We start from the raw sequence: 26,793 nt of genomic DNA, 5'->3' as shown, positions 1-26,793 counted from the left end.
GCAGAGAAAAGGTGAAAATAAGTTACAAAAATAATGGGTGGCATTTACTGGGACACACACACCTGCGGGGGGACTGAGGGTGTCCCCAGGCGGGTCAGGGGTGCTCCCGGGGCTGTCTGGGTGTTCCCCTGGGGGCCAGGGAGGATGGAGGTGTCCCCAGGTGGGCTGTGGGTGTCCCTGGGAGTCTCTGGGTATCCCGGGGGAGCTCGAGGTGCTCCCAAAGGAGGTCTCAGGGTACCCCTAGGGGGCTGGGGATGTCCCCAAGGGGGTCTCTGGGGGCCCTCGGTGGTCTCAGGCGCCTTGTTGGTTTGTCTCATCCTCCTCGCGTCGCTTCCAGATCTGCAGGAGAGCAGGAGGGGGTTGGGGGGCACAGGAGACATTCAGGGGGCGTCAGGGGACATTCTGGGGGTACCACAGCCCCCTGTCCCTCCTCACCTGGATGTAGGCCTCGGACAGGGTGATCATCTGGGGCAGGATATCGGTCACCTGCAGGTCCTGCAGCTCGTACCACTTCCCTGTGCCCTGCCAGGACCCGGGAGGGGATGGGGTGACTCGGGGGGGTCCCTGTGGTCCCCCCAGGCCCCCCGAGGAGGGGACACTCACGTGATGCAGGACGTGGATGCGGTAGGAGCCCTCCGAGGGCTTCCCGTCGTGCACGATGTTGGCGATGAGGTCGTAGGTGGTGTGGGCGTGCGCGGCCTGCACCTCCTCCGACAGGTACTCCCGCAGGTCCACGTTCCTGGGGACCCCTTGCAGCCTCAGGGGGGGCACCGGCCGCGGGGGACCCCCACAGCACCCACAGACACCTCCAAGGCACTTCCAAGTCCCTCCCGGACTGTTCCAATCCCCCCCAGATGCCCACAACACCGCCTTAGATACCTACAACTCCCCATATACCCACAAAACTGTCCCAGATGCCTTCAGCCCTTCCTAGATGCCTACAAACCCCACTCAGATATCCACAACGCCCCCAGACACCTACAATCTCCCTTTAGGTGGTTTTAATCCACGCCACGTGTTTCCAACCCCCACCAGATGCCTTCAAACCCCTGCCACATGCTTACAACCCACAAAAGCCCCCCTTAAACACTTTCAACCCCTCAGAGATGCTTTCAACCCCCACTAGATGCCTACAAATCCTCCCAGGTACCCACAAATCCCCCCCAGAAGCCTTCAAGCCCCCCTAGACACCCACAACCACCCCTAGACACTGCCAAACGCCCCCAGATACCCCCAATCTCCTCTCAGGTGCTTATAACCCTCTCCACAAGCTCCCAGCCCCCCAAGCCCTCTGCCCATGGCTCACGTGATGGGGAAGTTGACGATGGTGGGGTTCTTCTCCACGAAGAAGTTGTTCTTGGTGAAGCGCTTGATGCAGAAGATGAGGTAGGGGGGCAGGCGCGTCAGCTGGAAGCGCTTCAGGAAGTTCTCCTTGTAGGTCTTGTACTCCTTCTCAGTGCTACCGTTGAACTTGGCCAGGATGCTGAACAGGGGCACCTGGGGGATGATGAGCTGCTCCTTCTCGTCCTTGTAGAGCGGCGCCGTGGGCAGGTCCAGGGTCAGGTACAGGAAGGTGGACTCCACCATGCGCTCCTGGTACTCGCTGTTCTGCAGCAGCTGCGCCTTCTCCTCCGCCGGCTGCGGGGCACCCGCCGGGACAGCCCCGGTGGGCACATCAGCCCCGATGGAGCCATCACCCCCAAGAACCCATCACACCCCTCCCCAACCCATCACCCCCCCTGGACCCTGCCACCACTCATTTGACCTCGCCCCCCCCACTGGACCCTAACCCCCCTTTGTTGTACCCAAAGGCACCCCCCACACACACCACAACACCCCCCATCCCTCATCTGACCCCATCACACTCCTCATTTGACCCCACCCCCCCATGGGACACTGGACACTTCCAATCCCCCGGCCCAGGTGCTCCATTATACCAAACCATCTCCTCCATTACACCCAACACCCCCCCACCACTCCCAAACTCCCCCCACCTGACCCCAGCACTCCCCCACCAGACCATGACACCGCTTTTTTAGACCCTGCCATTCCCATTGTACCCCAACTCCCCCCACTGGATCCTGCTGGACACCGACACCCCACACCGCACCCCAACATCCCTCACTCCCTGCCATATTCTGACACCCCTCCCTGGACCCCAACACCCCCCCACTGCACCCCCCAGTCCCACCAGGTCAGGGTGTGGCAGCTTCTTGGTGAAGATGCGCATGGAGCCCTGGAACACATCGGTGACAATGGCTGTGGGGACAGCAGGGGCTCAGTGGGGGGACAGCGGCCCCCGAGGGCCCCCCCCAGAACCTCCCCCCACTCACTCTTCTTCTTCCTCTTGGTGCCGCCCAGTGCCGCGTGCAGCGCGTTCAGGAACCAGGACAGGAACTCCACCCCATCCCCTGCAACGGCAGAGCTGGAGCTGAGCCTGGATCCTGCTCTGCCCCCCAGATCCAGAGCCCCCAGACCCAGAGCTGCCTCCCAAACCCAGCCCTGCACCCCGAATCCAGAGCCCCCAGACCCAGTGCTGCCTCCCAAACCCAGCCCCAGCCTCCGTATCCAGCACTGCTCCCTGAATTTAGAGTCCTCCAGATCCAGCTCTGCCCTCCACATCCAGAGCCCCAAATCCAGCACTGCCCCCCAAATCCAAAGGTCCCAAGCTCCAACTCTGCCCCGCCCAAATCCAGTTCTGCCCCCAAATCCAGAGCCTCCAAGGTCCAGCTCTTGCCCTCACACCCAGCTCTGCCCCCCAGCCCCAGCTGTGTCCCCCCAAACCCCACCCTGCTTGGTGATCTGGAAGTTCTTCTTGCTGCAGAGCACCACAGCCTGGAGCATCTCGTGGGGTGACACGTGCGCCTTGAAATTCCGGGGATTCCAGAGCTTCCTCATGAGCTCCCCGAAGCGCTGCACCAGCAGGAACATGATGTCCCCGGGCGGGCGCTGGATGCGCCGGTAGTTCTCCTCCTCCAGGAAGTAATTCCGCAGGGGAGGCACATTGGACAGGGCCTGGGGCAGAGCAGGGGGGATTCAGCCCCAGGATGCCCAGAGGGGCGATCTGTGAGGGTTTTGGGGGAATTATGCAAACCCTGCACCGCCACGGGTGCGAAGCCCGCGGGAAATCTCAGAATAGTCTGGGGTGCAAAGGACCCAGAGGTGGGGCTGATCCCTGTCGGCCCCACTGTGGGGGCTCGGGGAGGGTTAGGGGGGGCTTTCGCCCTAAAAGGCCACCTGCAGCCCTCAGGTGTAATGCCCGTAGAAGAGAAGGTGGGATGCACCCTCAGAATCCCCAGAGTGGGATTTTAGGAGGATTTCAGAGAAGCTTTAGCCCAAAATGACGGCAGCACCCCCCAGGTGCATATGCTGTGGGAAAAGAGATAAGATTCATCCCTGAGACCCCCAGAGCAGGATTTTGGGAGTTTCACCCCAGAATGAAGCCTGAACACCCTACGATGTACAGCTACAGGAGACAAGATGGGATTCCTCCCTGTCAGGCCCACAGTGTGGTGTGGGGGTGTTTCACCCCAAAAGGAAGTCTTTCACCCTGGTGTCACCTGCAGCACAGCGTTGGCATAGTCATTGGCCTTGATGTTGTTGAGCCCCACGATGCCAGGCAGATAGGTGGTACCATCGTAGGCCCGGGACAGCTTGGCCTGTTTGTCCAGGTGGGCGATGTGCTGGGCCGTGAAGGTGGGCTTGAGCACATACTGTGGGGGGAGAGAGACCTCAGAGACTGGGGGACCCCAACCCAAACCCCTCAGAGCCAGGGGACCCCAACCCAAACCCCTCAGAGCTGGGGGGATCCCAACCTGACACCTCAGAGTCGGGGGTACCCCAAACCAGACCCCTCTCAGCACTGGGGGGATCCAAACCCAACTCCCCAGAACTGGGGACCCCACACGTGCCCCACAGAGCCGGGGTCCGCCCGGAGCCACCCCGCACCGTGATGTCCTCGAGCGAGGAGTCGATGATCTCGTAGTTGTCAGGCAGGCAGTAGAACTTGAGCGTGTGCAGGTTGAGGAACACGTGGTGGCTCAGCTGCACGCTGTGGATGTAGGCGTGGGACTTCAGCCCGCGGCCTGCGGGGACAGCGCCGTCAGGGGGACACAGGACACCAGGGACAGGCACAGAACAGCCGTGGGAACAGGAAAGGGCACACAAAGGATCCCCTGCCCACATACGGGGGAGCTGTGCCCACTGGAGGGTCCCTGAGTTCGCCCAGCAGCCACCCTGTCTGTCCTTGGCTGTCCCCATGGTGTCCCTTCCAAGCATCCTCTTTGTACCCCTTGACAGCACCCTGTCCCTGGCTGTTCCCTGTCACCTTCCCAGGCAGAATCCCTGTCCCTGGCTGTTCCCTGTGTCCCTCAGCGTTACCGCTGTCCCTGCGTGTCCCCACAGCCCCTGGGGGACTCAGCAACATCCCAGACTCCTTGTACCCCACTCCAGTCCCTGGGTGTCCCCCTCATCACCACTCCTATCTCCAAGTGTCCCCTCACAGCAGCACTGGGGTGTCCCCCATGCCCCCCTCAGCAGCCCCCATGTGTTCCCCATGCCCTGCAGCAGCCTGAGGTGGGGGTCTCACCCTGGAAGTACTTCCCACAGACGAGGCAGGCGTAGACGTTGATGTGGGACAGGGAGATGGAGCAGAGCTTCTCAAAGTCAAAGTCCAGGACACTCCTGGGGGAAGGGTGGTGTCACAGGGCTGTGGGGGAGCTGGGGGGACCACCAGGGACAGGGGGACCCCAAACAGCCCCGTCACCCACTTGTTGATGGTGTCCAGGTAGGGGCAGTGCCGGCTGCGCTGGTCCTCGGGGTCAAAGCGCCCGTAGCGCACTGGGGGGGCAGGAGAGTGTTAACAAAGGGAGCACAAGGAGCCCAAAAGCACCAGGACGACACACCCTCCAGCCCCGCCTCCATTACAGCTCCCCGGGGCTAAGCCCCAGCTCCCCCCAGTGTCCCCGAACCCTGCCCAGAGCTGAGCTCAGGACACCCAGGATGAGTCCTGGTGCCTCCCGGTACACCCTGGTGTGACCCCTCCATCCCAGGATCCCCCCAGACCCCCATTCCCCATCCCTCCCCTCCCGGCTCCCCCCAGCGTGTCCCCCCTCACACACCCCGGAGTCTCACTCCGTTCCTGAGCACACCCAGTCCCGACCGCCTTCCCCCGCGTCCTCCGGGACACCCCAGTGACCGCCCGCCCCAGTGTCCCTACACAGCCCCGGTTCCCGGTTCCCCCGACCTGACGGCTCCTCCACACCCGGTGCGTTCCCACACCCGCCCCAGTGGCCCGCAGCCCATCCCGGTGTCCTGTCCCCCCTCATCCCCCCGGTCCCCCGTGTCCCCTCAGCCCGTGAGTCCCATCCGTTCCTCCCGGTCCCCACCGGCGGGCTCGGGCTCAGGGTCGGAGTCTCCATCCGGCTCCCGCTCCCGCTTCACGCGCACAGGCGCGCCGGGGGCGGCGGTGCCGGAGCCCCCCCAGACGCCGCTGCCGGTGCCGGTGCCGGTGCCCGGCTCCCGCTTGACGCGCGCGAGATCCACCGGCAGCGCCTCCGCCGACTCCCGCCGCGCGCGCTCCCGCTCCGCGTCCCGCCGGCCCCGCGGCCGCTCGGCATCGGCGTCGCGGCGGCTGCGGGAGGAGCCCCGGGCGGCGGAGGCGGCGGAGGCCCCGCGGGCGTCCCGGGGGTCGCGGTCCCGCCTCCCGTGGCTCGACATGGCGGCGGCGCGGACGCTGTGCGCGTGCGCGCCCCGGGGGCGGTGTCAAACCGCCGGTATCGCTGCGCGCACGCGCAGCCGGCGGGCGGGGAGCGGCGCTGCCGCGCCTGCGTGCTGCGGCGCCCCCTGCCGGCGTGCGCGTGCCGGGCCCGCGGGGCTCTTAAAGGCGCCGCGTCCCGGTACCGACCCCCGCCCCCGGTACCGGGATGGAGGCGGCGGCGACAACGGCGGCCCCGGGCTGGCGCTGCCGGCCGGGGGGACGGCTGGACATGAGCCATGGCTTCGTGCGGCACATCCGCCGCAACCAGCTCGCCAGGTACCGGCACCGGCCCGGCATCGCCGGGGACCCTCGTCCCCGGGCCGATTTAGCCCCGGTGCTCCCTCGTCCCCACCCCCCCCCACCCCGTAACCCCGATGCCCCGCCGGTAACCCGGCCCCTGGGGTGCCCAGGGACGCGTACGACCGCGCGGTGCGGCAGGCGCGGGGCCGAGCGCGGACGCGGCTGACCCCGGCCCCGGCGCGGCCCCGGCGGCCCGACCAGCAGGTGTACCGGCCCCACCGGGGCAGCGGTGAGCGGCTCCGGGAGGGCGGCGGCACCCGGGGGGCGCGCAGGGGCGACCCCGAGCAGGGGTTGCGGAGGGGGGAGGCGGGGGGCTCCTGAAGGACCGGGGGCGCATCGAGGGGTGGGGGGACCCCCGGGAGACGGGTGGGGACGGGGCGGGTGGGCACCCGGCGGCGGGGGGACCTCCCGGGGGAGGAGGGACAAGGGGGGGGACCGAGGGCGGGGATGGGGGGCACCCCTGGTGGGCTGGAGGGGAGGGGGCACCCGAGGACGGGGGGCCCGGGGGGACCCCAGGAGGGGCTGGGGCACCCAAGGGGCGCTGGCCTGGGGCCCCGGCAGCCCCCCCTGAGGGTGCAGGTGCCGCAGGGGGTCCCGGGGGCGACGCCAGCGCGGGGCCCCCCCCCGAGGCCCGCGGGGCCCCCCCGGACCCCGCCCGTGGGCCGCGGCTCTTCTGCCTCGAGTACGAGGGGGACGACGGGCAGGTCACGGCCGTCATCGTGCACCAGGTGCGGCCCCGGGACCGCCGGGGATGGGGCGGAGCGGCGGGGAGGCCGGGGGCGCGGTGGGTGGGCGCTGCTGAGGGGCTGGGGGGCGGCGGGGCGGCTCTGTGGGGCAGAGAGCGCTGCTGAGGGGCTGGGGGGCGGCGGGGCGGCTCTGTGGGGCAGAGAGCGCTGCTGAGGGGCTGGGGGGCGGCGGGGCGGCTCTGTGGGGCAGAGAGCGCTGCCCTGGGTGTGGGGGAGCGGCGGGTTCCCGTTGGATGGGGGGAGCCCATGGGGCAGGGGGTGCTGCCATGGCACGGGGGTGCCGTGGGGTGCTGTTGGTGGGGGTGCCATGGGACGGGATGTCGCTGTGGGGCCCCGTGGGTACCGTAGGGCTGGGGCTCCGTGAGGGGCTGTGTGGGGGCCGTGGGGTGCCGTGGGTGGGTTCTGTGGGGCAGTGTGCCCAGCGGGTGACGTGGGTGCCGCAGGGGGACAGCGCCGAGGAGGTGACACGCCGGGTGTGCGCCCGGAGCCCGCTGGAGCCCCCCCTGCGCAGGGCCCTGTGCCAGCGTGTGCAGGACGAGCTCAGCAAGCGCCGGGGCACCGGGTAACGCTGCCACATCCCCCCGGACACTGCCACCCCCATGGGACCGGTGCCACCCCGGGGACCGGTGCCACTTCCCCCCGGTGTCAATAAAGGTGCTGCGAGGCTCCGGCGTCTGTCACTGCTTGGGGAAACTGAGGCATGGGGGGGGAAGCGATGTGGCTGCTTGGTCCCCAAGTGTCATGTTCCCACTTGTCCCCTTCAATGCCACCTGCCAGGGTGGCCCCGTGCAGGTGACACTGGGTGCCAGGTCTCCCCAGTCCCTACCAGGTGTCACCATGTCCCTGGGGATCCTCAGTCCCCCTCCCTGGAGTCCCCATCCCCTCCTCGGGTGCCATTGTGTCCCCAGGGTCCCCTCTGGGTCCCCCACTGTGGTGGAGGGGCCACAGCCCCTTCTTGCCCCCCAGCCCAGGTTGGTGGCACCTCTGGCCAAGGCCAGGTGTGCCCAGGGTGGGTCCCATGACTGTGTTATTGTAGGGTCTACCCCCAGCAGATTCTGGTGTTTATTTACTGTAGGCTCTCCCCAGAGAGGGCCCAGCATGTCTGTCATGGGGTCTCCCTGGAGTGGGTCCTGCTGGTTGGTTTTCACAGGGTCTCTCCAAACAAAAGTTGTTTATTTCTCACAGGGTTCCCCCGGAGGAGGTCCATGTTTGTTATTGTGGGGTCTTTCCAGGGATCATCCTGGGGGTGTGTTATTGTAGGGTCTCTCTGAAGTAGGTCCTGATGTTTATTGATCGTAGCATCTCCCTGGAGGCTCTGGCACATTTGTTATTGTAAGATCTTCCTGCATCCTGTGGGTTTGGGATGGTAGGATCTCCCCCAAGCTGATACCACTGTTCTGTTATTGTAGGGTCTCCCCAAAACAGATCCTGGTGTTTATTTATCATGGGGTCTCCCTGAAGTAGATCCCACAGGCTTCTTGTTGTGGGGTCTTCCCCAATATATCCTGATGTTTATTTATTGTAGGGTCTCCTCAAGAATTCATCCTGCTCATTTGTATCTCCAAATCAGATTCTGAAGCCTTAATTATTGTAGGGTCAGCCCAAAACAGATCCTGGTGTTTATTTATTATGGGATCTCCCTGAAGTTCATCTTCCTGGTTTGTGACTGTAGGGCCTCCCCAAGGAACTCCTGGTGCTTGTTGTAGTGTTTCCCTTGAGTGAGTCTTGCTGGTTTTTTATTGTAGGGTCTCTTCAGAGCAGATTTTATTAAAGGGTTTATTTATGGTAGGGTCTCCCCAGAGCTCCCCAGGTTTGTTGTTGTTGAGTCTCCTTGAAGATCATCCCACTGGCTCGTTGCTGTTATTGTAGGGTCTCCCCACGCAGCTCCTGGTGTTTATTTATTGTGGGGACCCCGTTGTTCTGTCAACAGAGGGTCCCAGCAGGGTCCCCGCAGTGCTGGGGGGGTGCTTGGTCTCCCCCCGTGCGGTGGGGACAGTGCTGGTGACAGTCCCGGGCGATGACCGTGCCAGGGCCAGCGCCAGTGCCAGACCCAGGATGAAGAGGAGGAGGAGGCCGAGGCCGAGGGCCACCAGGTGCCACCGCCGCTGGCGCCTGCGCTGGCGCCGCGTCACCGTCTGTGTGGTGCGGGTGAAGGCTTCACTCTGTGGGGACATGGGGGGGATAGGGGACAGTCCCCCAAGGGCTACACAGGGGTTGGGGGGACCTACAGGAACAGACACACACCCCCCAGCCCTCCTATGGCCCTGGAGTCACTCCTCCCCAGGCTATATGTCCCCACAGTGTCCCGCAGCCCCTTTGTGTCCCCACAATGTCCCCCAGGACTACAGGTCACCCCAGAGCTCTGTGTCCCAATAGTTTGTCCCTCCTGGGGCCCTCTAAGTTCCCCAGGAGGAAGCAGCAGGGCTCGATGTCCCTAGGGCAAGTCCACCCCTGGGATTTATGTCCCCATATTGTCCCCCAGGGCTCTGTACGTATCTTGTAGGGCTGCATGTCCCTATACTGTCCCCCCCAGGCCCTATGTTCCTATAACGGTCCTCCCTGGGGCTTGATGCCTCTACAGTGTCCCCTGGGCTCTGTGTGTCCCCGGATTTACATGTCCCTATAAAGCCCCCTCCCTCCCCCGGTCCCTGTGTCCCCGTGGTCCCACCGCTTGTCGCAGGTCCTGGGCACGGCTCTGCAGCTGCTCCAGGTGCCCCTCCCGCTCCAGCGCCCGCACCACGTTCTGTCGCATCAGCTCCGCCACCTCCTCGGCCTCGCGCTGGCACCGTGCCAGCCCCGCCTGGGGACACGGGGGGACAATGTGGGGACACCGTGGGGACACGGGGGAGATGCTGCGGGAACACTGGGGATATGGGAACTGCAGCGAAGGGGGACCGGGGGGACACAGGGACAGACATGGGGATATCGGGACCATGGGGACACGGAGATGCCACGGGGACAGGCAGGGACACCGGGGACATGGGCACCATGAGGAAGGAGGACTGGGGGAACATGGGGACACAAGAACCACGGGGACTGTGTGGATGGGCCATGTGGGGACCAGGGGACACGAAGATCATGGGGACGATGGAGACACGGGGACTACGGGGGAAATAGCACCCTAGGGACATACCCTGACCGTGGGGACAAGGGCACCGCAGGGATACTGGAGCTGCGGGAGGGGGCACACAGGGACCACGGGGACAGGAAACCGTGGGGACGTGGGCACGGGGTCACCTGAGGATGGGGACCAGGGGGGGAAACGGGCACTGCGGCGTCAGGGGACACCGGGGCACGACGAGGGACACGAGTGACTCGCGGGGCCGGGACACGCAGGGACACAGGGACACGGAAAGTCCCGCGCGGGCCACCTCCCGCCAGCCCCGGGGGCCGCGTCCCTCCCTTCGGCAGGGAGAGCCCGGGGGGCGGACCGGGACCGGCACCGGGGCATCCCGAGCCCGGCGGGTCCCGTGTCTCCGATCCCGGTCCCGATCTCGGCTCTGCCCCCTCGGAAAGCGAAAGCGAAAGCGGTGGCAGCGGCGGCCCGGGACTCACCATGGTCCCGGTACCGCGGGTCGGTGTCGGTCCGGTACCGGTGCGCCCGTTCCTGTACCCGTCCCGTCTCGGGCCCCAGCGGCCGCCCCCGACGGGAGGGACCGGGACCGCCCCCCCCCCCCCCCACCCCCGAGTGGCCGCAGTCCCGGGACACCGCGGCCCGCACCCCCCGGGACGGGGCTCCCCAGGACCCCCCACTCAACCCTCCCCAGCCGCCGGGTCCTCCGGGCCCGCCATGTCCCCAGGACCCTCGGAGAGCCCCCCGTCCCTACAGCCCCCCGGGCCCGCATGTCCCCAGGACCCCCAGACGTGTGTGCCTTGGGGCTGCCCTGTCCCCCAGAAAAGGGGCCCCACAGCTCCGCACATGTCGGTGTCCCCAGGTCCCTGCAGACATGGGGCCTCACCAGGACCCCCATGTCCGGGTCTCTAAGGAGCCCCCACGTCCCTGTCCCCGCCTCTCCCCTCCCCCTTCTCCCCCCTTCCACCCAGCCTCCCAGGGTGGCAGTGCCACCACAGTGTCCTTTGTCCCTCGGTGCCTGGCACCGCCCCCGGTGCCCTGGCACAGCACCAACCCCCCCTACGCACCCCCTCGTGCCTGTGTCCCCACACGTGTCCCCCCCCATGACCCCACAAGAGTGTCCCCACACATCCCCACATCCCTGGGGCCTGTCCCCCCGTGTCCCCATGCATATTCCCATGCCCCTACATCTGTGCCCTTGGTGTCCCCATGCCTGTGTCCTCCCACGTCCCCGTGTCCCCCCATGCCCATCTCACCACGTCCATCTGTGTCCCTCCCCATGTCCCCCCACCACACACACACACACACACAAGTCCCACTGGTTCTTTCCCCCATCTGTATTTGGGCCCTGGGGTGGCCGTGTCTCCGTGGGGACACTGGCTCTAGGTGGGGATGGTGCCTGTGGCCAGGAGGATGATGAGGATGAGGACAATGACGCCCACGAGGCCAAGGATGACGAGCAGCTTCACGTTCTTCCACCAGTAGCGCCGGGCCATCTTCTGGGACGTTGTGCGGAAGTGCTCTGACTGGGGGGACAGAGACATGGGGACACCCCTGACACCCGGGGACCCCAACTGCCACCCCAGGGACACCCCTGACACCCTGGGGATCCCAACTGACATTCCAGGGACATCCCTGACACCCTGGGGATGCCAACTGACACCCCAAGGACATCCCTGACACCCTGGGGACCCTCTGCTGCCACTCTGGGGACACCAACTGAAACCGTGGGGACCCCTGTGGACATCCTAGCGACAGCCCCTACCACCCAAGTGTCCCTTGTGAACCCGCTGGGCACCCTGCAGTCCCCTTAGGGACCCTGTTCTCCCTTGGGGATCCCTTGGGGATCCTGTGTTCGCCCTGGGGTTCCAGCACCCACCCTGGGGACCCAGTGCCACCTCAGGAGCCCTGCACCACCTCAGAGACACCGTGCCACCTTAGGGGCCTTGAGTCACCTCAGGGAGCTTTGTACCCACCCTTGGGACCCCACGCCCTTCCTCACGCCCCCCGTGCCCCCCTCACAGTGGCCTCCAGGTCCTGGCTCTTGCTGTGCAGCTGCTCCAGGTTCTCCCCCCGGGCCAGGATCCGCTCCACGTTCTGGGTCATGATGGTGGTGACCCCCTGCACCTCCCGTTGCAGCGCCTGCACGCGCCCATCGCCGGCTGCGGCATCTGTCGCAACATCTGCCGGGACCCCCCCTGGGACCCTCGCCTGCAACACAGGGCAGGGGTCAGGGGGGCACCTCGAGCACCCCACATGTATCCTGGACACTCCCACAACACCTCATGAACACCCCACACCACCCTACAGACACCCCATGCATACCCTGGGGCACCCCCAGCACTCTCAAGGTACCCTGGACACCCTACAAACACCCCAAGCACCCCAATGGTACCTGCCAATCCCCGCATGGGCACCCCAGCATCCCATGGGCACCCCATATACACCCCCGGAGCATCCCCATATGCTCCCCATACACACCCTACACGTACCCCAAAAGTGCCCCTGCAGTACCCACAAGGCACCCCAAGGGCCACACCAAGCACCTGCCAAGCACCCTATGTGTACTCTGAGCACCTCTCCACACACCCTATGGCACTCCCATGACATCCCATATGTATCTCAGACACCCCATATGCTCCCTAGATACCCCATATACACTCTGAAGTACCCCATAAGCGCTCTGAGTCCCCCACGGGCACCCCATGCCCACCCCAAGCATCTGCTGAGCACCCCACAGGCATTCTGGGTGCCTCCTCGAGCCCCTACAGGCACCCCACACACCCCAACACCTCCAGCACCCCATAGGCACCCTCTGAGCACTCCACCTGCCCCCCAGGCATGGATGTCCCCAAGCACCCTGCAGGCACAGAGTAGACCCCCCAGCACCCTATGTGCACCCCTTGGCACCCCATACGTACCCCAGACCCCCATATGAACCCCAGAAACCCCAAAGAGACCCCCTAAGCACCTTATGGATGCCCCAGGCATCCCCAGCACCTTCTGTGAACCCACCTGGCACCTCATGTGCACCATGGGCACCCCATATGAACCTAAAAGCACCCCACAGGTGCCCCACGTCCACCCCAAGCGCCCCATAGGCGCTTCCCCAGGCACCCTGTGGGTCCCCCGGACACCCCCCACATCCCACAGGCACCCTCTCGGCACCCAGCCCCCCATACGCACCCCAGAGGAACCCCACAAGCACCTTATGGGCACCCCATAAGTGCCTGGGCACTTCCTCAAGCGCTCTGCGGGCACCCCAAACCCCCCCACGTGCCCTGGAGCCCCCAAAGGGACCCCCCAAGCCCCCTACGGGCACCCCTCGGCCCCTATGGACACCCCCTTGGCACCCCACGGACACCCGAGAACACCCCGGCTCCTTCCCCGCGCTCCCCACGGGCCGCCCCGGAGCCCCCCGCGCACCCCGGAGCCCCCACAGGGACCCCCCGTACCCCCCCCCCGGTGCCCCCCGTGCCCCGGTCCCACCATGGCCCGTCCGACCCCGCTCGGCTCCGCTCCCGCGGCGGCCCCGGACCCGCCCCGCCTGCCCGGGGCTTCCGGGAGCGGCGGCACCGGCGGCCGGGGGCGGGCCGGGGGCGGGCCGGGGGAGCGGCGGGGTCGGGCCGGGGGGTGCCGGGGCTGGGGCGAGCGGCGGGGCCGGGGCCGGGGTCGGGGTCAGGGTCAGGGTCAGGGCGGGGTCGGGGGTCACGGCGGGCCGGGGGTCGCGGGCCGGGGGGGGCGGGGGCGGGGCCGGGGGGGGGGGCCGGGCCGGGGGTCGCGGGGGGGCGGAGTCTGAGGGGAGGGGGCGGGGCTTGATGGGGTGTGTCTCAGCGGCCCCGCCCCCCGCGCCGCTGATTGGCTGTCGCGGCCGTCACGTGACGCGGCGGCGGCGGGGCGAGGCCGGGGCGATGGCGGCGGCGGCGGCGGCGGCGGCGGGTGCGGAGCGGGGCGGGGCGGGGCGGGGCGGGGGGTGCCGGACCCCCGGTGACCCCCGTGACCCCTGACCTGTGACCCCCGGCAGGCCCGGCGCGGCGGAGGCGGCCGGAGCGGGGGGAAGCGGCGGGGCCGCCCCCGAACCCCACCGGGCCCCCCAAGTCCCCCGGTACCGGCCCCGGGCTGGCGCAGCGGCTGCTGGGGTTCGAGCTGCGGGACCTGACGCGATGGCACCGCTTCGTCCGGCTGCTGCACCGGCCGCAGGACCCCGCTGCGCTCGGAGCCTTCCGCGCAGCCTTCGGTCCGCGGGGAAGGGGCACCGCGGGGTTCCGGGGGAACCGGGGCTGGGGGGGACCGGCGGGGCCGGAGGTGCTTCGGGGGCACAGGGAGACCGGGGGCTGGAGGGACCAAGGGGCTCTGAGGGGCACACAGACCGCAGGGCTCGGGGGCATCGGAACAGGGAGACCGGGCACCGGGGGAACACCGCGGGGACACCGGGGGGACAGGGTGAGCAAGGGCTGGGGGGGCCCGAGGGGGCTGGGAGGGCTCTGGGGGGCTCCGAGGGCACGGGGAGCCCCCGGGATGGGAGGGTCCGGGGACGCTACGGCGGGGAGATCGTGGGCTGGGGGGGCCTCGGGAGAGGAAACGGGGGGGCTGGCGGGGCCGGAGTGGCTGCGGGGGCCGGGGGGCTCTGGGAGGGATGGGGGAGCTCCGGGAGGGCTCTGTGGGGACTCTGGGGGCCTGGGGGGGCTCGGGGAATCCAGGGGCTCGGGGGGCACCGGGACTTTGGGAGGGCTCAGGGGCTTGAGTGGGGACTGAGGTCAGGGAGGTCCCCCCCACCCGAGGGGGGCCGGTGGCGTCCAGCCGTGACACGTCAGCACCGGAACAAAGGTTGGGCAGCGGCCTGGGTGGGTGGAGGGGGTCAGTGCCCGCCCGGACACCCGGGGCCTCCTGAGGCCGGATGGGGGGGACACGGTCACTGACCGATGGATGCCTGGATCCCCCCGGCCTGGTGGGATCACTGACCCCCCTTCATCCCCCCAGGGCTGCTGATGGCCTTGGATGTGCCGCAGGAGCGGGGCCTGGGGCACCTGGACCAGCGGTACCTGGACGGGCTGGACGTGTGTCGCTTCCCACTGCTGCCCTTCCTGCAGCCCCTGCCCCTGGACTGGATGTACCTGCTCTACACCATCATGTTCCTGGGTACGGACTGGGACGGGGCCGGGAGGAGCGGGACGGGCAGGGGACAGCACTGGGGCAGGAACGGGGCTGGCATATAGGCAGGAATCACGGGGGGACTGGCAGTGGGGTGGGAATGGGCACTGGGATGGACACTGGGACTGGGAGGGAGCTGAGGGAGGCTGGGGACAGGCACCAGGAGGGGACGGGGGGTACACCGGGGGTCCTGTGCCCGCAGGAGCGTTGGGCATCATGCTGGGCTGCTGCTACCGGCTGAGCTGCATCGCGTTCCTGTGCCCGTACTGGTACCTGCTGCTGCTGGATAAAACCTCCTGGAACAACCACTCCTACCTCTATGGGCTGCTGGGCTTCCAGCTGGCACTGCTGGGCGCTGACCGCTACGGGTGGGCACCTGGAGGGCTGCAGGGACCCCCAGAGCACAGGGAGCCTGTGGGGGCACGGGGGACATGGGGGGCACTGGGGATCCCAGGGCTCTGCAAGGCAGCAGGGTGGTGACATGGGGCTGGGGTTCCCATGGGGCAGCAGAGGTTTTGGGGTCCCTTGTGGCACCAGGGTCCCAGTGGGGTGGCTCAGACCCCTAGGTCCCCATGGCACTGGGTCCTCAGGGGGTGGCACAGGTCCTCGGGACCCCCATGACGTTGGGTCCCTGTGGAGTGGCACAAGTCCTGGGATCCCCCGTGGCCCCGGTGTCTCTAGGAGGTGGCACAGGCCCTGGGGACCCCTGTGGCACTGGGTCACCTGTGGGTGGCACAGGTTCTGAGGTCCCTCGTGGCACGGGGGCCCCCTGGGATGGCACAGGCCATCGTGTCCCCAGCACGTGCCACAGGTCCCGGGGTCCCCATGGAGCTGTGTCCCCAGGGGATATCCCTTTGGCACTGAGTACCCACCCGGCGGGACAGGTCCTGGTGGCACCCCGGCACTGTCGCCAGTGTGTCCCCGTGGGGCAGTGACAGGTGTCCCCAGGGCTCTGGCAGTGGGGTGACAGTGGCATTGTCCCCCCCATGCCCGGGGTGCCCCGTGCTCCTGCAGATCTGTGGATGGGCTCTTCCGTCCCCAGAAGAGGAACGCCCACGTCCCGCTGTGGAACTACGCCCTGCTGCGTGCCCAGGTGGGTGTCCCTGCCTGGGACCCCCGGCACCCCCCGGCACCCCCGGGACTCCCTGACCGTGTCCCCCCAGGTGTTCATTGTCTACTTCATCGCGGGGCTGAAGAAGCTGGATGCCGACTGGGTCGGGGGCTTCTCCATGGGGACCCTCGCCCGGCACTGGCTCTTTGCACCCTTCAGGTCAGGGGAGGGGAAGGGGCGAGGGTGAGGAGGGGGACAGGGGTGGGCTGAGGATGAGGAGGGTGAGAGGTGGTTCGGAGTGAGGATGAGGAGGGTGGGGGGAGTTGATGGAGGTGTAGTGGAATTGTGGGGTCCAAGGTGAGGATGAGGAGGGGGTAATGGGGATGGGGTGACAGGAGTGGGGCAGAGGAGGGTGAGGGGGGGTGATAGGGATGAGGATGAATGTGAGGGTGGGACAGGATGGGATTGGGATGGGATAGGATGGGGTGGGGTGGGATGGGATGGGATGGGGAGGGTTATGGGGTTGGAGTGAGGATGAGGGTAAGGAGGTTCGATGGGGAGGGGGAAGGAGGATGGGGAGGGGGGCTGATGGGCTGGGGTTAGGACAGGGATGGGATGAGAACGGGTTCAGGGGGATGGGTTTGGGTTGAGGATGAGGAATGCGACGGACAGGAGGAGGAAGGGGGGGAAGTGATGGGTGGGGCTGAGGAAGGGCAGGGTGAGGCTGCGGACGGTGCTGGGGTGAGGCCGATGCCGAGGAAGGCTCCGTGGCCAGGCTGGTGCTGTCCGAGGAGCTGACCAGCCGGCTGGTGGTGCACGGTGGGGGACTGGTGCTCGACCTCTCTGCCGGCTTCCTGCTCTTCTTCGACGCCACGCGGCCCCTCGCCCTCGTCTTTGTCACCTATTTCCATTGCATGAACTCCCAGCTCTTCAGCATCGGTGAGGGGGGACATGGCACCCCCAGACAGCCCCAGGGCATCCCCAGAGCACCCCCAGCCTGGGCAGGGCCCCCCCCTGAAGCAGCCTGAGCCTGGGTGGGGGCACCCAGCCACTCTATGACTCCCCTGGGCATGGGGGACTCCAACCTGGTCATGGGACCCCTGGGCACCCCCAAAACACTCTGAGCCAGGGCAGGGGCACCCCTCCAACCCCTTTTAAATCACCCCTATCCATAGTAGGGGCACCCAGATACCCCCTGTAAATCACCCTCATTCAGGACAACCCCAAACAGCCTCATTCTGGGCAGGGGCACCCCTTAGCCCTCCCCTAAATCACCCCCAGACTGGGATGGGCACCTGGGCACCCCCCAAACACACCCTGAGCCAGGGCAGGGGCACCTGGGGACCCCCAAACACCCCCAACCAGAGCAAGCTCCCCCTCCATGGCCCCCAAATCCGGCCCCCCCCCCAGGGGTACCCAGGGGGTACCCAGACACCCCAAAACACCCTGGCCCTGTGCAGGGACCCCCCCCGATCCTGGACAGGGGCACCCCCCACCCCTGGGTGCAGTGGGGGTCCCTAAGTGTCCCTCCCCAGGCATGTTCTCCTACACCATGCTGGCCACCAACGGGCTCTTCTGCCGGCCCGAGTGGCCACGGGGGCTCCTGGCCCGCTGCCCCCCCGGGCTGCGGGTGTGGCTCCCCAGCACGGAGCCTCCCCAGCCCAGCCCTGACTGCCACTACGGGGCCCGGGGGGCGCGAGGGGGCCTTCGGCCTCGCCAGCACTTGGCCGCAGCCTTCACCATCCTCTACGTGCTGGAGCAGCTCTTCCTGCCCTACTCGCACTTCATCACCCAGGTGGGCACGGGGGGACTGGGGAGACGGTTTGGGGACATGGGGGTGGTCTGAGAAGAGTAAGAAGGAGTTTGGGGACACGGGGAGGGGGTTGGGGGATGTGGAGGGCATTTGGGAACACGTAGGGGACATTTTGTAGGGTTGTGGGGGGGCATTTAGGGTGGTAAAAGGGGGCTGGTGGTAGGTATGGGGGTCTCTGTCCCCTCCTTGTCCTTGACACCCCTGTGCTCTGTGACCCCCCCATGTCCCCCCAGGGCTACAACAACTGGACCAACGGGCTCTACGGCTACTCCTGGGACATGATGGTCCATTCCCGCTTCCACCAGCACGTCAAGATCACCTACAGGGATGGGCTCACCGGGGAGGTGGGCTACCTGAAACCAGGGGTGAGTGAGCCCTGGCAGCACCTGAGACTGGGGTGAGCCAGGCCCTGGGGTGGGGAGGGATGGGGGGCTCTGATCAGTCTAAATAAACTCAAGTGTTTTGAGCCAACACCCCCCCCAGGCCTCAGTTTCCCCAGTCCCTCATTTTCTCGCCGTGCCTCAGTTTCCCCCTGGTGACCCCCCCATTTCTCCCAAGTTCAGGGACTTCCCCCATGGGCCCCCACTGTGCCTCAGTTTCTGTCATCCCTCATTTTCCCCCTGTGCCTCCATTTCTGCCCGTGTTTCCCCATCACCTCTCACCCATGGGACACCCCCTGGCCTTCATTTTCCCCTATTCCTCGTTTCCCCGCCGTCCCCCATTGTGGCCCCCGTGCCTCAGTTTCCCCCCGGTCCCCGCAGGCGTTCACGCAGAGCCGGCGCTGGCGGGACCACGCGGACATGCTCAAGCAGTACTCGGCCTGCCTGAGCCAGCTCCTGCCGCGCTACAACGTCACCGAGCCCCAGATCTACTTCGACGTTTGGGTGTCCATCAACGAGCGCTTCCAGCAGAGGTGGGGGACAGGACAGGGGCCGCGGGGGGCCTGCGGGTGGGTCTGGGCTGGGGCACGCGAGCCCCGGGGCACCTCGTGCTGTGGGTGCTGTCGCTGCAGGCAGAGAGGCCTTTGGGGTACCCGGGATCTTGTGGGGGCCACATGGGATTCTGGAGGGATACCCGGGGTTTTGGGCGACGTGGGGACGCAGGGCTTGGCTGCACAGGGTGGGGGACCCACGGGTGGAGCTGGTGTGGGAGCTGTGGGCCCACAGCTGTGGGTGCTGCTGCTGGTGGAGCTGCTGCTTCCAGCCGAGGTTGGGGAGGACACAGGGACAGGTCGGGGTGCTGGTGGTTTGTCTGCACAGGTGGACTTGTGGTCCCCGTGGACCCCACGCCGTGGGTCCTATGGTCCCACAGGATTTGGGGGTGCTGAGGGGTGTTGACACCTCATTCCCCCAGACTTGTGGACCCCCGGGTGGACCTGGTCCGTGCTCCATGGTCCCCATGGACCCCCACGCCGTGGCTGCTCCCGCTGCTCGTGGATCTCTCTCCGTGGCGCCAGCAGCTGCAGGAGATGGAGGCGCAGCTGGACGGACACACGGACACCGTGTTCATTGCAGACTTCCCCGGTGCGGCCCTGGGGGCCCTGGGGGTCAGGGGGTCCTGGGGGTGGGGTACAGGGCACTTGTGGGGCCAGGGGTTACAGAGCATGGAGGGCGGTCAGCAGTGGGTACAGGGAACGAAGGGTCCCAGGGGTTCAGGGGTTGGGTTCAGGGCATGGGGTAATCCTGGGGTTGAGGGGGGCTGTGGGGTACAGGGCACAGGAGTGTCCAGGGGTTCAGGGTGGCGGCACAGGGCCGGGGGCTTCGGGGTGGGGGTACAGACCCAGCTCTGTTCCAGGCCTGTACCTGGAGAACTTCGTGAGCGAGGACCTGGGGAACACGAGCCTGCGGGTCCTGCGGGGGAAGGTGCTGGTGGAGCTGGTGGAGCAGCAGCAGAACCACTCGCTGCAGGAGGGTGAGGGGATGCAGGTGAGGCTCGGGGGGACCCCGGGGAGCCTGGGGGTGCCTGGGGGTGCTGATGCCGTGTCCCCCCCCGCCCCAGCTGCCAGCGGGGCAGTACCACAAGGTGCACACGGTGTCCCCGGAGCCCTCGTGCTACATGTACCTGTACGTCAACACCACGGCGCTGCAGCTGGAGCGGAACCTGACGCAGCTGCAGGAGCTGCGGGAGCGCGTGCGCAACGGCACCGGTGAGGACCCCCAAATACCCAGCACCTCATCCCTGGGGACCCTAGAACCCCCAACACCTCACACCTGGGAATCTCAAAATCCTTGACACTTTGCTTTCTGGGACCCCAAAATCCCCAGCATCTTACCCCATGGGGGGAGGCCCCAGGAAGACCCCCAATCCCTGTCACTGGGGTGGGGGAATGACAGGGTTCCCCCAATTCCTGGCACGTCACGTCCTTCTGAGTAGTGGGAAGGCACCCCCTCAAAAATCCCCGTCAGTTTTTGCCCTAGGGTCACAGGGACCCCAAAATCCCCATCACCTCAGCCCCTGGGCAGCACTGGGGGCATGGGGACCCCAAAATCCCCATCACCTCAGCCCCTGGTGAGCACTGGGCTGAGGGGATCATGGAGGACCCCGATCCCTGTCTCTGGGGTGGGGAGATCATGGCATCATCCCCATCACCAGACTTGGGGCATCACAGGGACCCCAAAATCCCCATCACCTCCTGCCTCCCCCCCAGAACAGTCCCCGTTGCCCCCCGAGCTGCGGCCCATCCTGGGGGAGCCCCCGCCCGTGGGGGTCCCGCTGGACCCGGTGGTGTCTCTGTTCCTGCGGCGGGAGCAGCGGCAGAAGCGGCGCGAGCACGAGTCCAGCCTGGCCCAGCGCCTCCGGCGCTTCCTCCGCAGGAAGTTCTTCCTCTTCCGCCGCAGGTCAGTCCCAAAGCCACCTTGTGCCCCTGTCCCCCGCTGCCCCCCGTGCCCCCGGTGCCCACCGCTGTCCCCGCAGTGCCCTGATGACGCTGATCGCGCTGCGGAACCTGGCGCTGGGCCGCCCGTCCCCGGAGCGCCTGGCGCAGGAGGTGGCCTTTGCCAGCTGGAGCGGGGGGGAGGAGGAGGCTCGGCCCGAGACCGACGGAGGGGCCCAGAGGGGCCCCGAGCTCTGAACACTCTAAATAAATGCCATTTTTTAAGCCAGAAATCCTCCTGTGCCTCAGTTTCCCCCCCGTGCCCCGGATTCTCCCGGTAACTGGCTCCCCCTGCCCTGGGCGTTCCCCACCCCGTGTACCCATTTCCCTCCATCCCCCAGTTCCCCAGCTACATTCCCCAACCCTTCCCAGTCCATCCATCCCAGTCTCCCCTGCACCCCAGTTGCCCCCGTGCCCATTTCCCCAAACCCCAGTGTCCCCCATCCCTGCTGCCCTGATACTCATTCCAGCCGTGTACTCCAGTTCCCCCGTCCATTTCTCCTGAGCTTCAGTCACTCCCCCAGCTCCCCCCGTGCCCCTTTCTCCCATCCCAGGACCCTGTGCCTCAGTTTCCCCTGTACCTGGTTCCCCCCCCCCCCACTTTCTCCCTATCTAATCCCCCATATCCCACTTTGCCCTGTACCCCAATTTCTCCATCTCCCTGTGCCTCAGTTTCCCAAACCCTTCAGCTCTCCCCTGCACCCGTCCCTCCCCCCCGTTTCCCCCACACACTCGAGGTGGCTCCATCTAACCCATCACTTTTATTGAGATTCTTTTCTTTTTGAACTCATTTTTGGATTCAGTGGATCAAAACATTTGGACGAAACCTCCCGAAAATAGTAAAACCAAGGAAAAAAAAAAAAAAATCCTCAGGGGCAGGAGAAAGCCCCCCTTGCCCCCCCCCAAGGCACTCTGGGGGCCGGAGCCCAGGCGGGCAGTAAACAAGCCGGCTTCTCTGTACCACACCGGCCACCAGCGCCACGCCCGGGCACCCCCGGCGCTCCAACAAACCCAATTCCCCCCCGTTTCGCCCCAAATTGGTGGGGGGCAGGGGGAGGGCAGGGGGAGGGGAAGGGGGGGCTTTCAGGGATCAGGAGCTGCCGGCTGAGTGCGGGGACTTCTCTGTACTCACGCCCCCGCCTCGGCGCACAATAAATACACCAAACCTTCAAGTATCAAGCGCCAAATGCCCCCCTTTCCCCCCCAAAATCTGGACAAAGTTGGGGGGTGTGGAGGAGTTGTGCAGTTGGGGAGTCGCTTCAGCTTTTGGATTAAAACGCAAAAAAAAAAGAATGTAAAATGTTTTCCTCTGGTACCGAACCCTCAGGGGGGGTTGGGGGTCGGCTTTAGCGTGTCCCCCCCAAAATGTGCATTTTTGGAACAAGAAGTTAAAAATGAGGGTTAAGAACCAAACCCAGCACCAGCGAGGTCCCAGGGGGGGTGGGGAGGTGGAATGGGAGGTGTCCCCCCACCAGTGGGACTGGGGGAGCCGAAATGAGTATCCCCCCAGTGGAATGGGGACTGTGGGGAGGGACACACAGGGAGCCAAAACGAGGGGTTTGTGTGTCCCCCCCCCGCAGCAGGATGGGCGGGACAGTGGGAGCAAAAATGGGGGGTCCCCCTGATGTAGTGGAATTCGGGGTCAAGGGGGAATGGGGAGTGATAAAATGGGGTAACCCCAACAGCAGTACTGCTGGGACCCAGAATGGGGTGGCCCTGGCCACAGTGGGACTGTGGGGGCATGGGGGAGGGCTTGAGAGGGCACTTGGGCCTTTTTCCCCATCTCCAAGCTCAGAGTAAAGACAGATTTGTTAAAAACCATCCGGAGGGATTTGGGGGGGACATAGGGGTGGGCTCCAGGAGAGGCACGTGGTCCCCACACAACCGAAACGATGGTGAGAGACAATGGCGGGGCCGGGGAGCCTGGGGGGGGCTGGGAGCTCTTTCCCCCAGAGCCCACGGGCTTCTCTGTAACCTACGCCCGCGGGAGTGGGGGGAAAAGCCCTAACAATGCTCTTTTCTCCTCAGTATTTTAGTTTTTTGGGCACTTCCCAAGGGAAACTGTCCCTACCAAAGTGGCCATAGGCTGCGGTCCTCTGATAGAGGGGCTTCTTCAGATCCAGATCCCTGGAATACACAATTCCCGACTCAGTGAGGTGGCCCGGGGGTCCTGCCTTCGCCCCTTCCCTGCCTGGCCGGGGGTTCCGCAGCGGCGCCTCCGCCTCCTCCCCACCCCGCGGGGCGGTTGGAGCTTCCCCGGCTGCTCCCCAAGGCACCCGGCTCGCTCCCGGCTCCGGGGAAGCTCCAAGCGCTCGGCTCCGGCGGATACTTACCCCGTCCGCGCCCCGAGCGCGCCTTCTCCGTTCGGCCGAGCGGCTCCGCGCCGGGTCCAGGGCGCCAGGCGGTCCCCAGGCTGCTCCGGGAGGGACCCCCACCCGCCCCACCCCCCGGCACAGCCCCCCACGCCCGTTACCTGACGATGACCCCGGGCCGCAGGTCGAAGTTCTTCTTGACGATCTCCAACAGCTCCCGCTCGCTCTTCTGGGAGGTGCCGTAGTGGAAGATAGAGATGGACAAGGGGTGCGAGACCCCGATGGCGTACGAGACCTGCGGGGGGCAGGTGGGGGTGAGGCTGGACCCAGAGAGGCTGAGGAGGGGGGCCGCAGCACCCATCTGAACCAGCCTCGACCCAGCCCAACACCCACCTGGACCAGCACCCTGCGGCACAGCCCAGCCTTCACCAGGGACTTGGCCACCCAGCGCGCGGCGTAGGCGGCCGAGCGATCCACCTTGGTGTAGTCCTTGCCCGAGAAGGCGCCGCCTCCGTGCGCGCCCCAGCCCCCGTACGTGTCCACGATGATCTTGCGGCCCGTCAGCCCCGCATCGCCCTGTTGGGGACAGCAGCGTCACAACCCGTCCGTACTGTCACCAGCGTCGTCACCACCGAGCCATCGCCGTGCTGCCGCTGCCACCACCGCACCGTGCTGTGACCACCGTCGTGTTATCACGGCCACCATAACCACACCGTCTCTGCCACCACTGTGCCATTGTCACCACTGTGCCACCACCATCACACCACTGTAACTGCCACCACTGTGCCACCGCCGCAGTGTCACCACCTTGCCACCACCACCGCACCATCACTGCCACCATCACGGTGTCGCTGCCACCACCACCGTCATGCCATCACAACTGTCACCAGCACCACCGAACCACCACCACAGTGCCCTCGGCTGCACCTGGGGCCCGCCGATGACGAAGCGGCCGCTGGGCTGCAGGTGGTAGATGGTGTCATCGTCCAGGTACTTGGGCGGCACCACGGCCTTGATGACCTTCTCCTTCAGCGCGTCGCGCATCTCGTCCAGACACACGTCCTCATCGTGCTGCACCGAGATCACGATGGTGTGCACCCGGATCGGGATCACCGCCCCACGGTCCTGCATGTACTGCACTGTCACCTGCCAGGGGACACCAGTCAGAGGCCAGGCAGGGGAACAAGGGGCTCCCAAGGGCTTTGGGGACTCATCAGCACCTCACCTGTGTCTTGGAGTCGGGGCGCAGCCAGGGCAGGGCTCCGCTGCGGCGCAGCTCAGCCAGCTTGGCGTTGAGCTTGTGCGCCAGGACGATGGTCAGGGGCATGCATTCCTCCGTCTCGTCCGTGGCGTAGCCGAACATCAGCCCCTGTGGCACAGGGACAGGGGGTCACACCCAGCCCTCGGTCACACCACAGCGACCCCACGGCCCCGGGTCTCACCTGGTCACCGGCACCAATGTCCTCCTCGCTGCGGTCCAGGTGCACGCCCTGGGCGATGTCCGGGGACTGCTGCTCCAGGGCCACCAGCACGTTGCATGTCTTGTAGTCAAAACCTGGGGGGACAAAGGGGGCTGTGGTGAGCCTGGTGCCACCACTGTGCTGTCACTGAGGCGGTGGCACCCCGGGACACACCTTTGGAGGAGTCGTCGTAGCCGATGTGCCGGATGGTGTCCCGGACCACCTTCTGGTAGTCTACGTTGGCCCGGGAGGTGATCTCCCCCGCCAGCAGGATCATCCCAGTTTTGGCAACTGTCTCTGCAGGGACAAGGGTGATGTCAGCACAGCGTCACCTCCACGTCACCCACCTACTGTCCCCTGGTGCCCTTACTCACCACATGCCACCTTGGCATCAGGGTCCTGCTTGAGGTGGGCATCCAGGACAGCATCACTGATCTGGTCACAGATTTTATCTGGGGACACGGAGAGCAGGAGGCGTCACGGTGGCGTGGGACAGCCCAACACGGCACAGCCCTTCCTTCCGGAGCCTCCGGCACAGGGATCAGAGCCCCATAATCCAGGAGCCCCCCAGGGTGCACACAGCCCTTGCCTCGTCCCCAGTCTGGAATTCCAGGCATGTCCCAGTTAAGCTCCAGCTCCAACTACGGCTGAGCCCTGTGGCACCACTGAGGGGATCAGACCCGTATCCCAGCTTCCCAAATCCGCAGCATGCCAGCTTCCAGCAGCTCTGCCCCCAGGCAAAGCTGTTCCAGCCATACCCCACCGGACACCCAGCTCCCTCCTGCTCCCGGGGTGTTTTACGCCGGTGGGGGGGGGTCCAGGGCGTCCCAGGGGCCACCCGTGTCCCCAGGACTGCGGGCGTCCTTGGCAGCGACCTTCCGGGCAGGATCTGGGCGAGGACAAGGCAGCGCCCAGCTTGGGTGAGGGGAGGGGGGTCCCCCAAATGCTTTTTGGGAGAAAAGAGTGAGGAAATAGACCTCATAGCCTCCTCCCTCAGGCAGCGTGGGGGGGAGCCCCACAGCAGCCGCAGGTTGTGCCATCGGGTTGTGGGTTCTTGAGCCAGAAGGACCAGAGCTGTGGGGTGCTGTGGGGCCCGAGGGGGACCTGGAGCTGAGGGGAACTCGGGAGGTGCTGGGTGTGCCCTCACAGTGGGTGCCGGAGTGGCCAGAGCTGAGGGGGTTCAGGGGTGATGGGTGTGCCCAAGCAGCGGGCGCTGGGCGTTGGCAGCTGCCTCCGGAGATTAACGGTCATGTGCCCCAAACCGAGGACAAAGACTGGGGGAGACCGGCACCAGCTGGTACCGAGCTGGGGAGGGCTCCAACCACCCCCCGGGAGGAGTGTAACCCCCCCACGGCTGCAGCGGGAGGGCACATCTGGGGAGACCCACGGCGCTTCATCTCCGTCTGGGCGACATCGGGGACACCATCGGGGGGTGTGGGGTGGGCTGAGGGCGGCACTCCGCCCCGGGGGGGGTGTGTGTGCGGGTCACCAGGCCTGTCTTACCCCCGGCATCCACGCGGGGAGGGAGCCCACGGCGGGGGTCCCGCGGGGTGCGGGGGCACCGGGAGCTGCTTAGTCACGGCTGAGTCACGGTGGCACCGGCCCCCCCCGCCCGCCCCATCGTCACCCCCGTGTCCCGCCCCACGCGGGCAGCACGTGCGCGCCGGGCCCGCAATGCGGCGAGCGCGCGCCCGCCTCACACTGCGCGCGCGCCCGCCCGCCCGCGTCACCGCCCCCCCCACGCCCCCGGCCCACCCTCATCCCCTCCATCCTCATCCTCACGTCCTTCATCTTCACCCTCACCATCCTCCTCCTCCCCCCCCCGCCCGGCCGCGCCTGCGCGATCGCCGCCCCGCCCAGCCCCGCTTGGCCCGCACCTGGGTGCCCCTCGCCCACGGATTCGGAGGTGAAGAGGAAGGTGCCCTCCTCGATGAACACCTCGTGGAAACCATTCAGTTGCCCGTTCATGGCGGCGCGATGGGCGGCGACAGGCGGAAGGGGAGAGCACAGAAACAACAAAACCCAAGCACGGCCGCGGCAGACTGAACGCGGCCCCTACCTCAGCACCTCTAGTTATAGCCTCCTCGCCCCGCCCCGCTACCGCCCCCAGCCAATGGCGAGCGTCATACGCACCGCGGGGGCGGGGGGGCAGAACCACTGCAGCCGGGGAGGGGGAGAGCGTTACATAACGCGGAGCTTGGCCTTAATCTCCGGGACAGCCCGGAGCAGGCCGTCGTCAGCTGGGTGCTCAGCAGAG

General features: G+C 66.5%; 6 protein-coding genes across 6 annotated transcripts; 2 read left to right on the top strand and 4 right to left on the bottom strand.

The window, feature by feature from the left end:
• Positions 1–18: 18 nt before the first annotated feature.
• Positions 19–5,722, bottom strand: USP39 (ubiquitin specific peptidase 39). The gene is made up of 12 exons (XM_069035531.1): positions 5,388–5,722; positions 4,770–4,839; positions 4,589–4,683; positions 3,949–4,085; positions 3,561–3,713; positions 2,790–3,015; positions 2,334–2,411; positions 2,192–2,259; positions 1,307–1,638; positions 604–739; positions 436–522; positions 19–339 (listed from the first exon to the last, which is right to left on the bottom strand). The coding sequence occupies exons 1-12, from the start codon at positions 5,716–5,718 to the stop codon at positions 292–294; spliced, it is 1,761 nt and encodes a 586-aa protein (XP_068891632.1). The 5' UTR covers positions 5,719–5,722; the 3' UTR covers positions 19–291.
• A 93-nt stretch (positions 5,723–5,815) lies between these two features.
• Positions 5,816–7,475, top strand: C22H2orf68 (chromosome 22 C2orf68 homolog). Its single transcript, XM_069035404.1, has 4 exons — positions 5,816–6,034; positions 6,169–6,287; positions 6,647–6,786; positions 7,248–7,475. Exons 1-4 carry the CDS (start codon positions 5,925–5,927, stop codon positions 7,368–7,370), a joined length of 492 nt encoding a protein of 163 aa, XP_068891505.1. The 5' UTR covers positions 5,816–5,924; the 3' UTR covers positions 7,371–7,475.
• Positions 7,476–7,857: 382 nt separating this feature from the next.
• On the bottom strand, positions 7,858–10,446 carry LOC138121671 (vesicle-associated membrane protein 5-like). The gene is made up of 3 exons (XM_069035418.1): positions 10,360–10,446; positions 9,473–9,604; positions 7,858–8,966 (listed from the first exon to the last, which is right to left on the bottom strand). The coding sequence occupies exons 1-3, from the start codon at positions 10,360–10,362 to the stop codon at positions 8,703–8,705; spliced, it is 399 nt and encodes a 132-aa protein (XP_068891519.1). The 5' UTR covers positions 10,363–10,446; the 3' UTR covers positions 7,858–8,702.
• A 749-nt stretch (positions 10,447–11,195) lies between these two features.
• Positions 11,196–13,462, bottom strand: VAMP8 (vesicle associated membrane protein 8). The gene is made up of 3 exons (XM_069035397.1): positions 13,367–13,462; positions 11,900–12,088; positions 11,196–11,403 (listed from the first exon to the last, which is right to left on the bottom strand). Exons 1-3 carry the CDS (start codon positions 13,367–13,369, stop codon positions 11,260–11,262), a joined length of 336 nt encoding a protein of 111 aa, XP_068891498.1. The 5' UTR covers positions 13,370–13,462; the 3' UTR covers positions 11,196–11,259.
• Positions 13,463–13,773: 311 nt separating this feature from the next.
• Positions 13,774–21,630, top strand: GGCX (gamma-glutamyl carboxylase). Its single transcript, XM_069035701.1, has 15 exons — positions 13,774–13,816; positions 13,902–14,114; positions 14,858–15,016; positions 15,231–15,396; positions 16,043–16,121; positions 16,192–16,298; positions 16,855–17,018; positions 17,615–17,874; positions 18,126–18,257; positions 18,654–18,805; positions 19,246–19,415; positions 19,687–19,817; positions 19,891–20,038; positions 20,540–20,729; positions 20,806–21,630. The coding sequence occupies exons 1-15, from the start codon at positions 13,789–13,791 to the stop codon at positions 20,960–20,962; spliced, it is 2,256 nt and encodes a 751-aa protein (XP_068891802.1). The 5' UTR covers positions 13,774–13,788; the 3' UTR covers positions 20,963–21,630.
• Positions 21,507–26,573, bottom strand: MAT2A (methionine adenosyltransferase 2A). The gene is made up of 9 exons (XM_069035702.1): positions 26,414–26,573; positions 24,911–24,988; positions 24,711–24,833; positions 24,519–24,631; positions 24,302–24,445; positions 24,004–24,222; positions 23,470–23,652; positions 23,238–23,371; positions 21,507–22,891 (listed from the first exon to the last, which is right to left on the bottom strand). The coding sequence occupies exons 1-9, from the start codon at positions 26,502–26,504 to the stop codon at positions 22,789–22,791; spliced, it is 1,188 nt and encodes a 395-aa protein (XP_068891803.1). The 5' UTR covers positions 26,505–26,573; the 3' UTR covers positions 21,507–22,788.
• Between the last annotated feature and the right edge of the window lie 220 nt (positions 26,574–26,793).

This window comes from Aphelocoma coerulescens, chromosome 22 (genome assembly GCF_041296385.1).
Source record: "Aphelocoma coerulescens isolate FSJ_1873_10779 chromosome 22, UR_Acoe_1.0, whole genome shotgun sequence".
Lineage (NCBI taxonomy): Eukaryota > Metazoa > Chordata > Aves > Passeriformes > Corvidae > Aphelocoma > Aphelocoma coerulescens.
The sequence above is the reverse complement of the archived record's forward strand: the minus strand, read 5'-3'. Positions and strand labels throughout refer to the sequence as shown.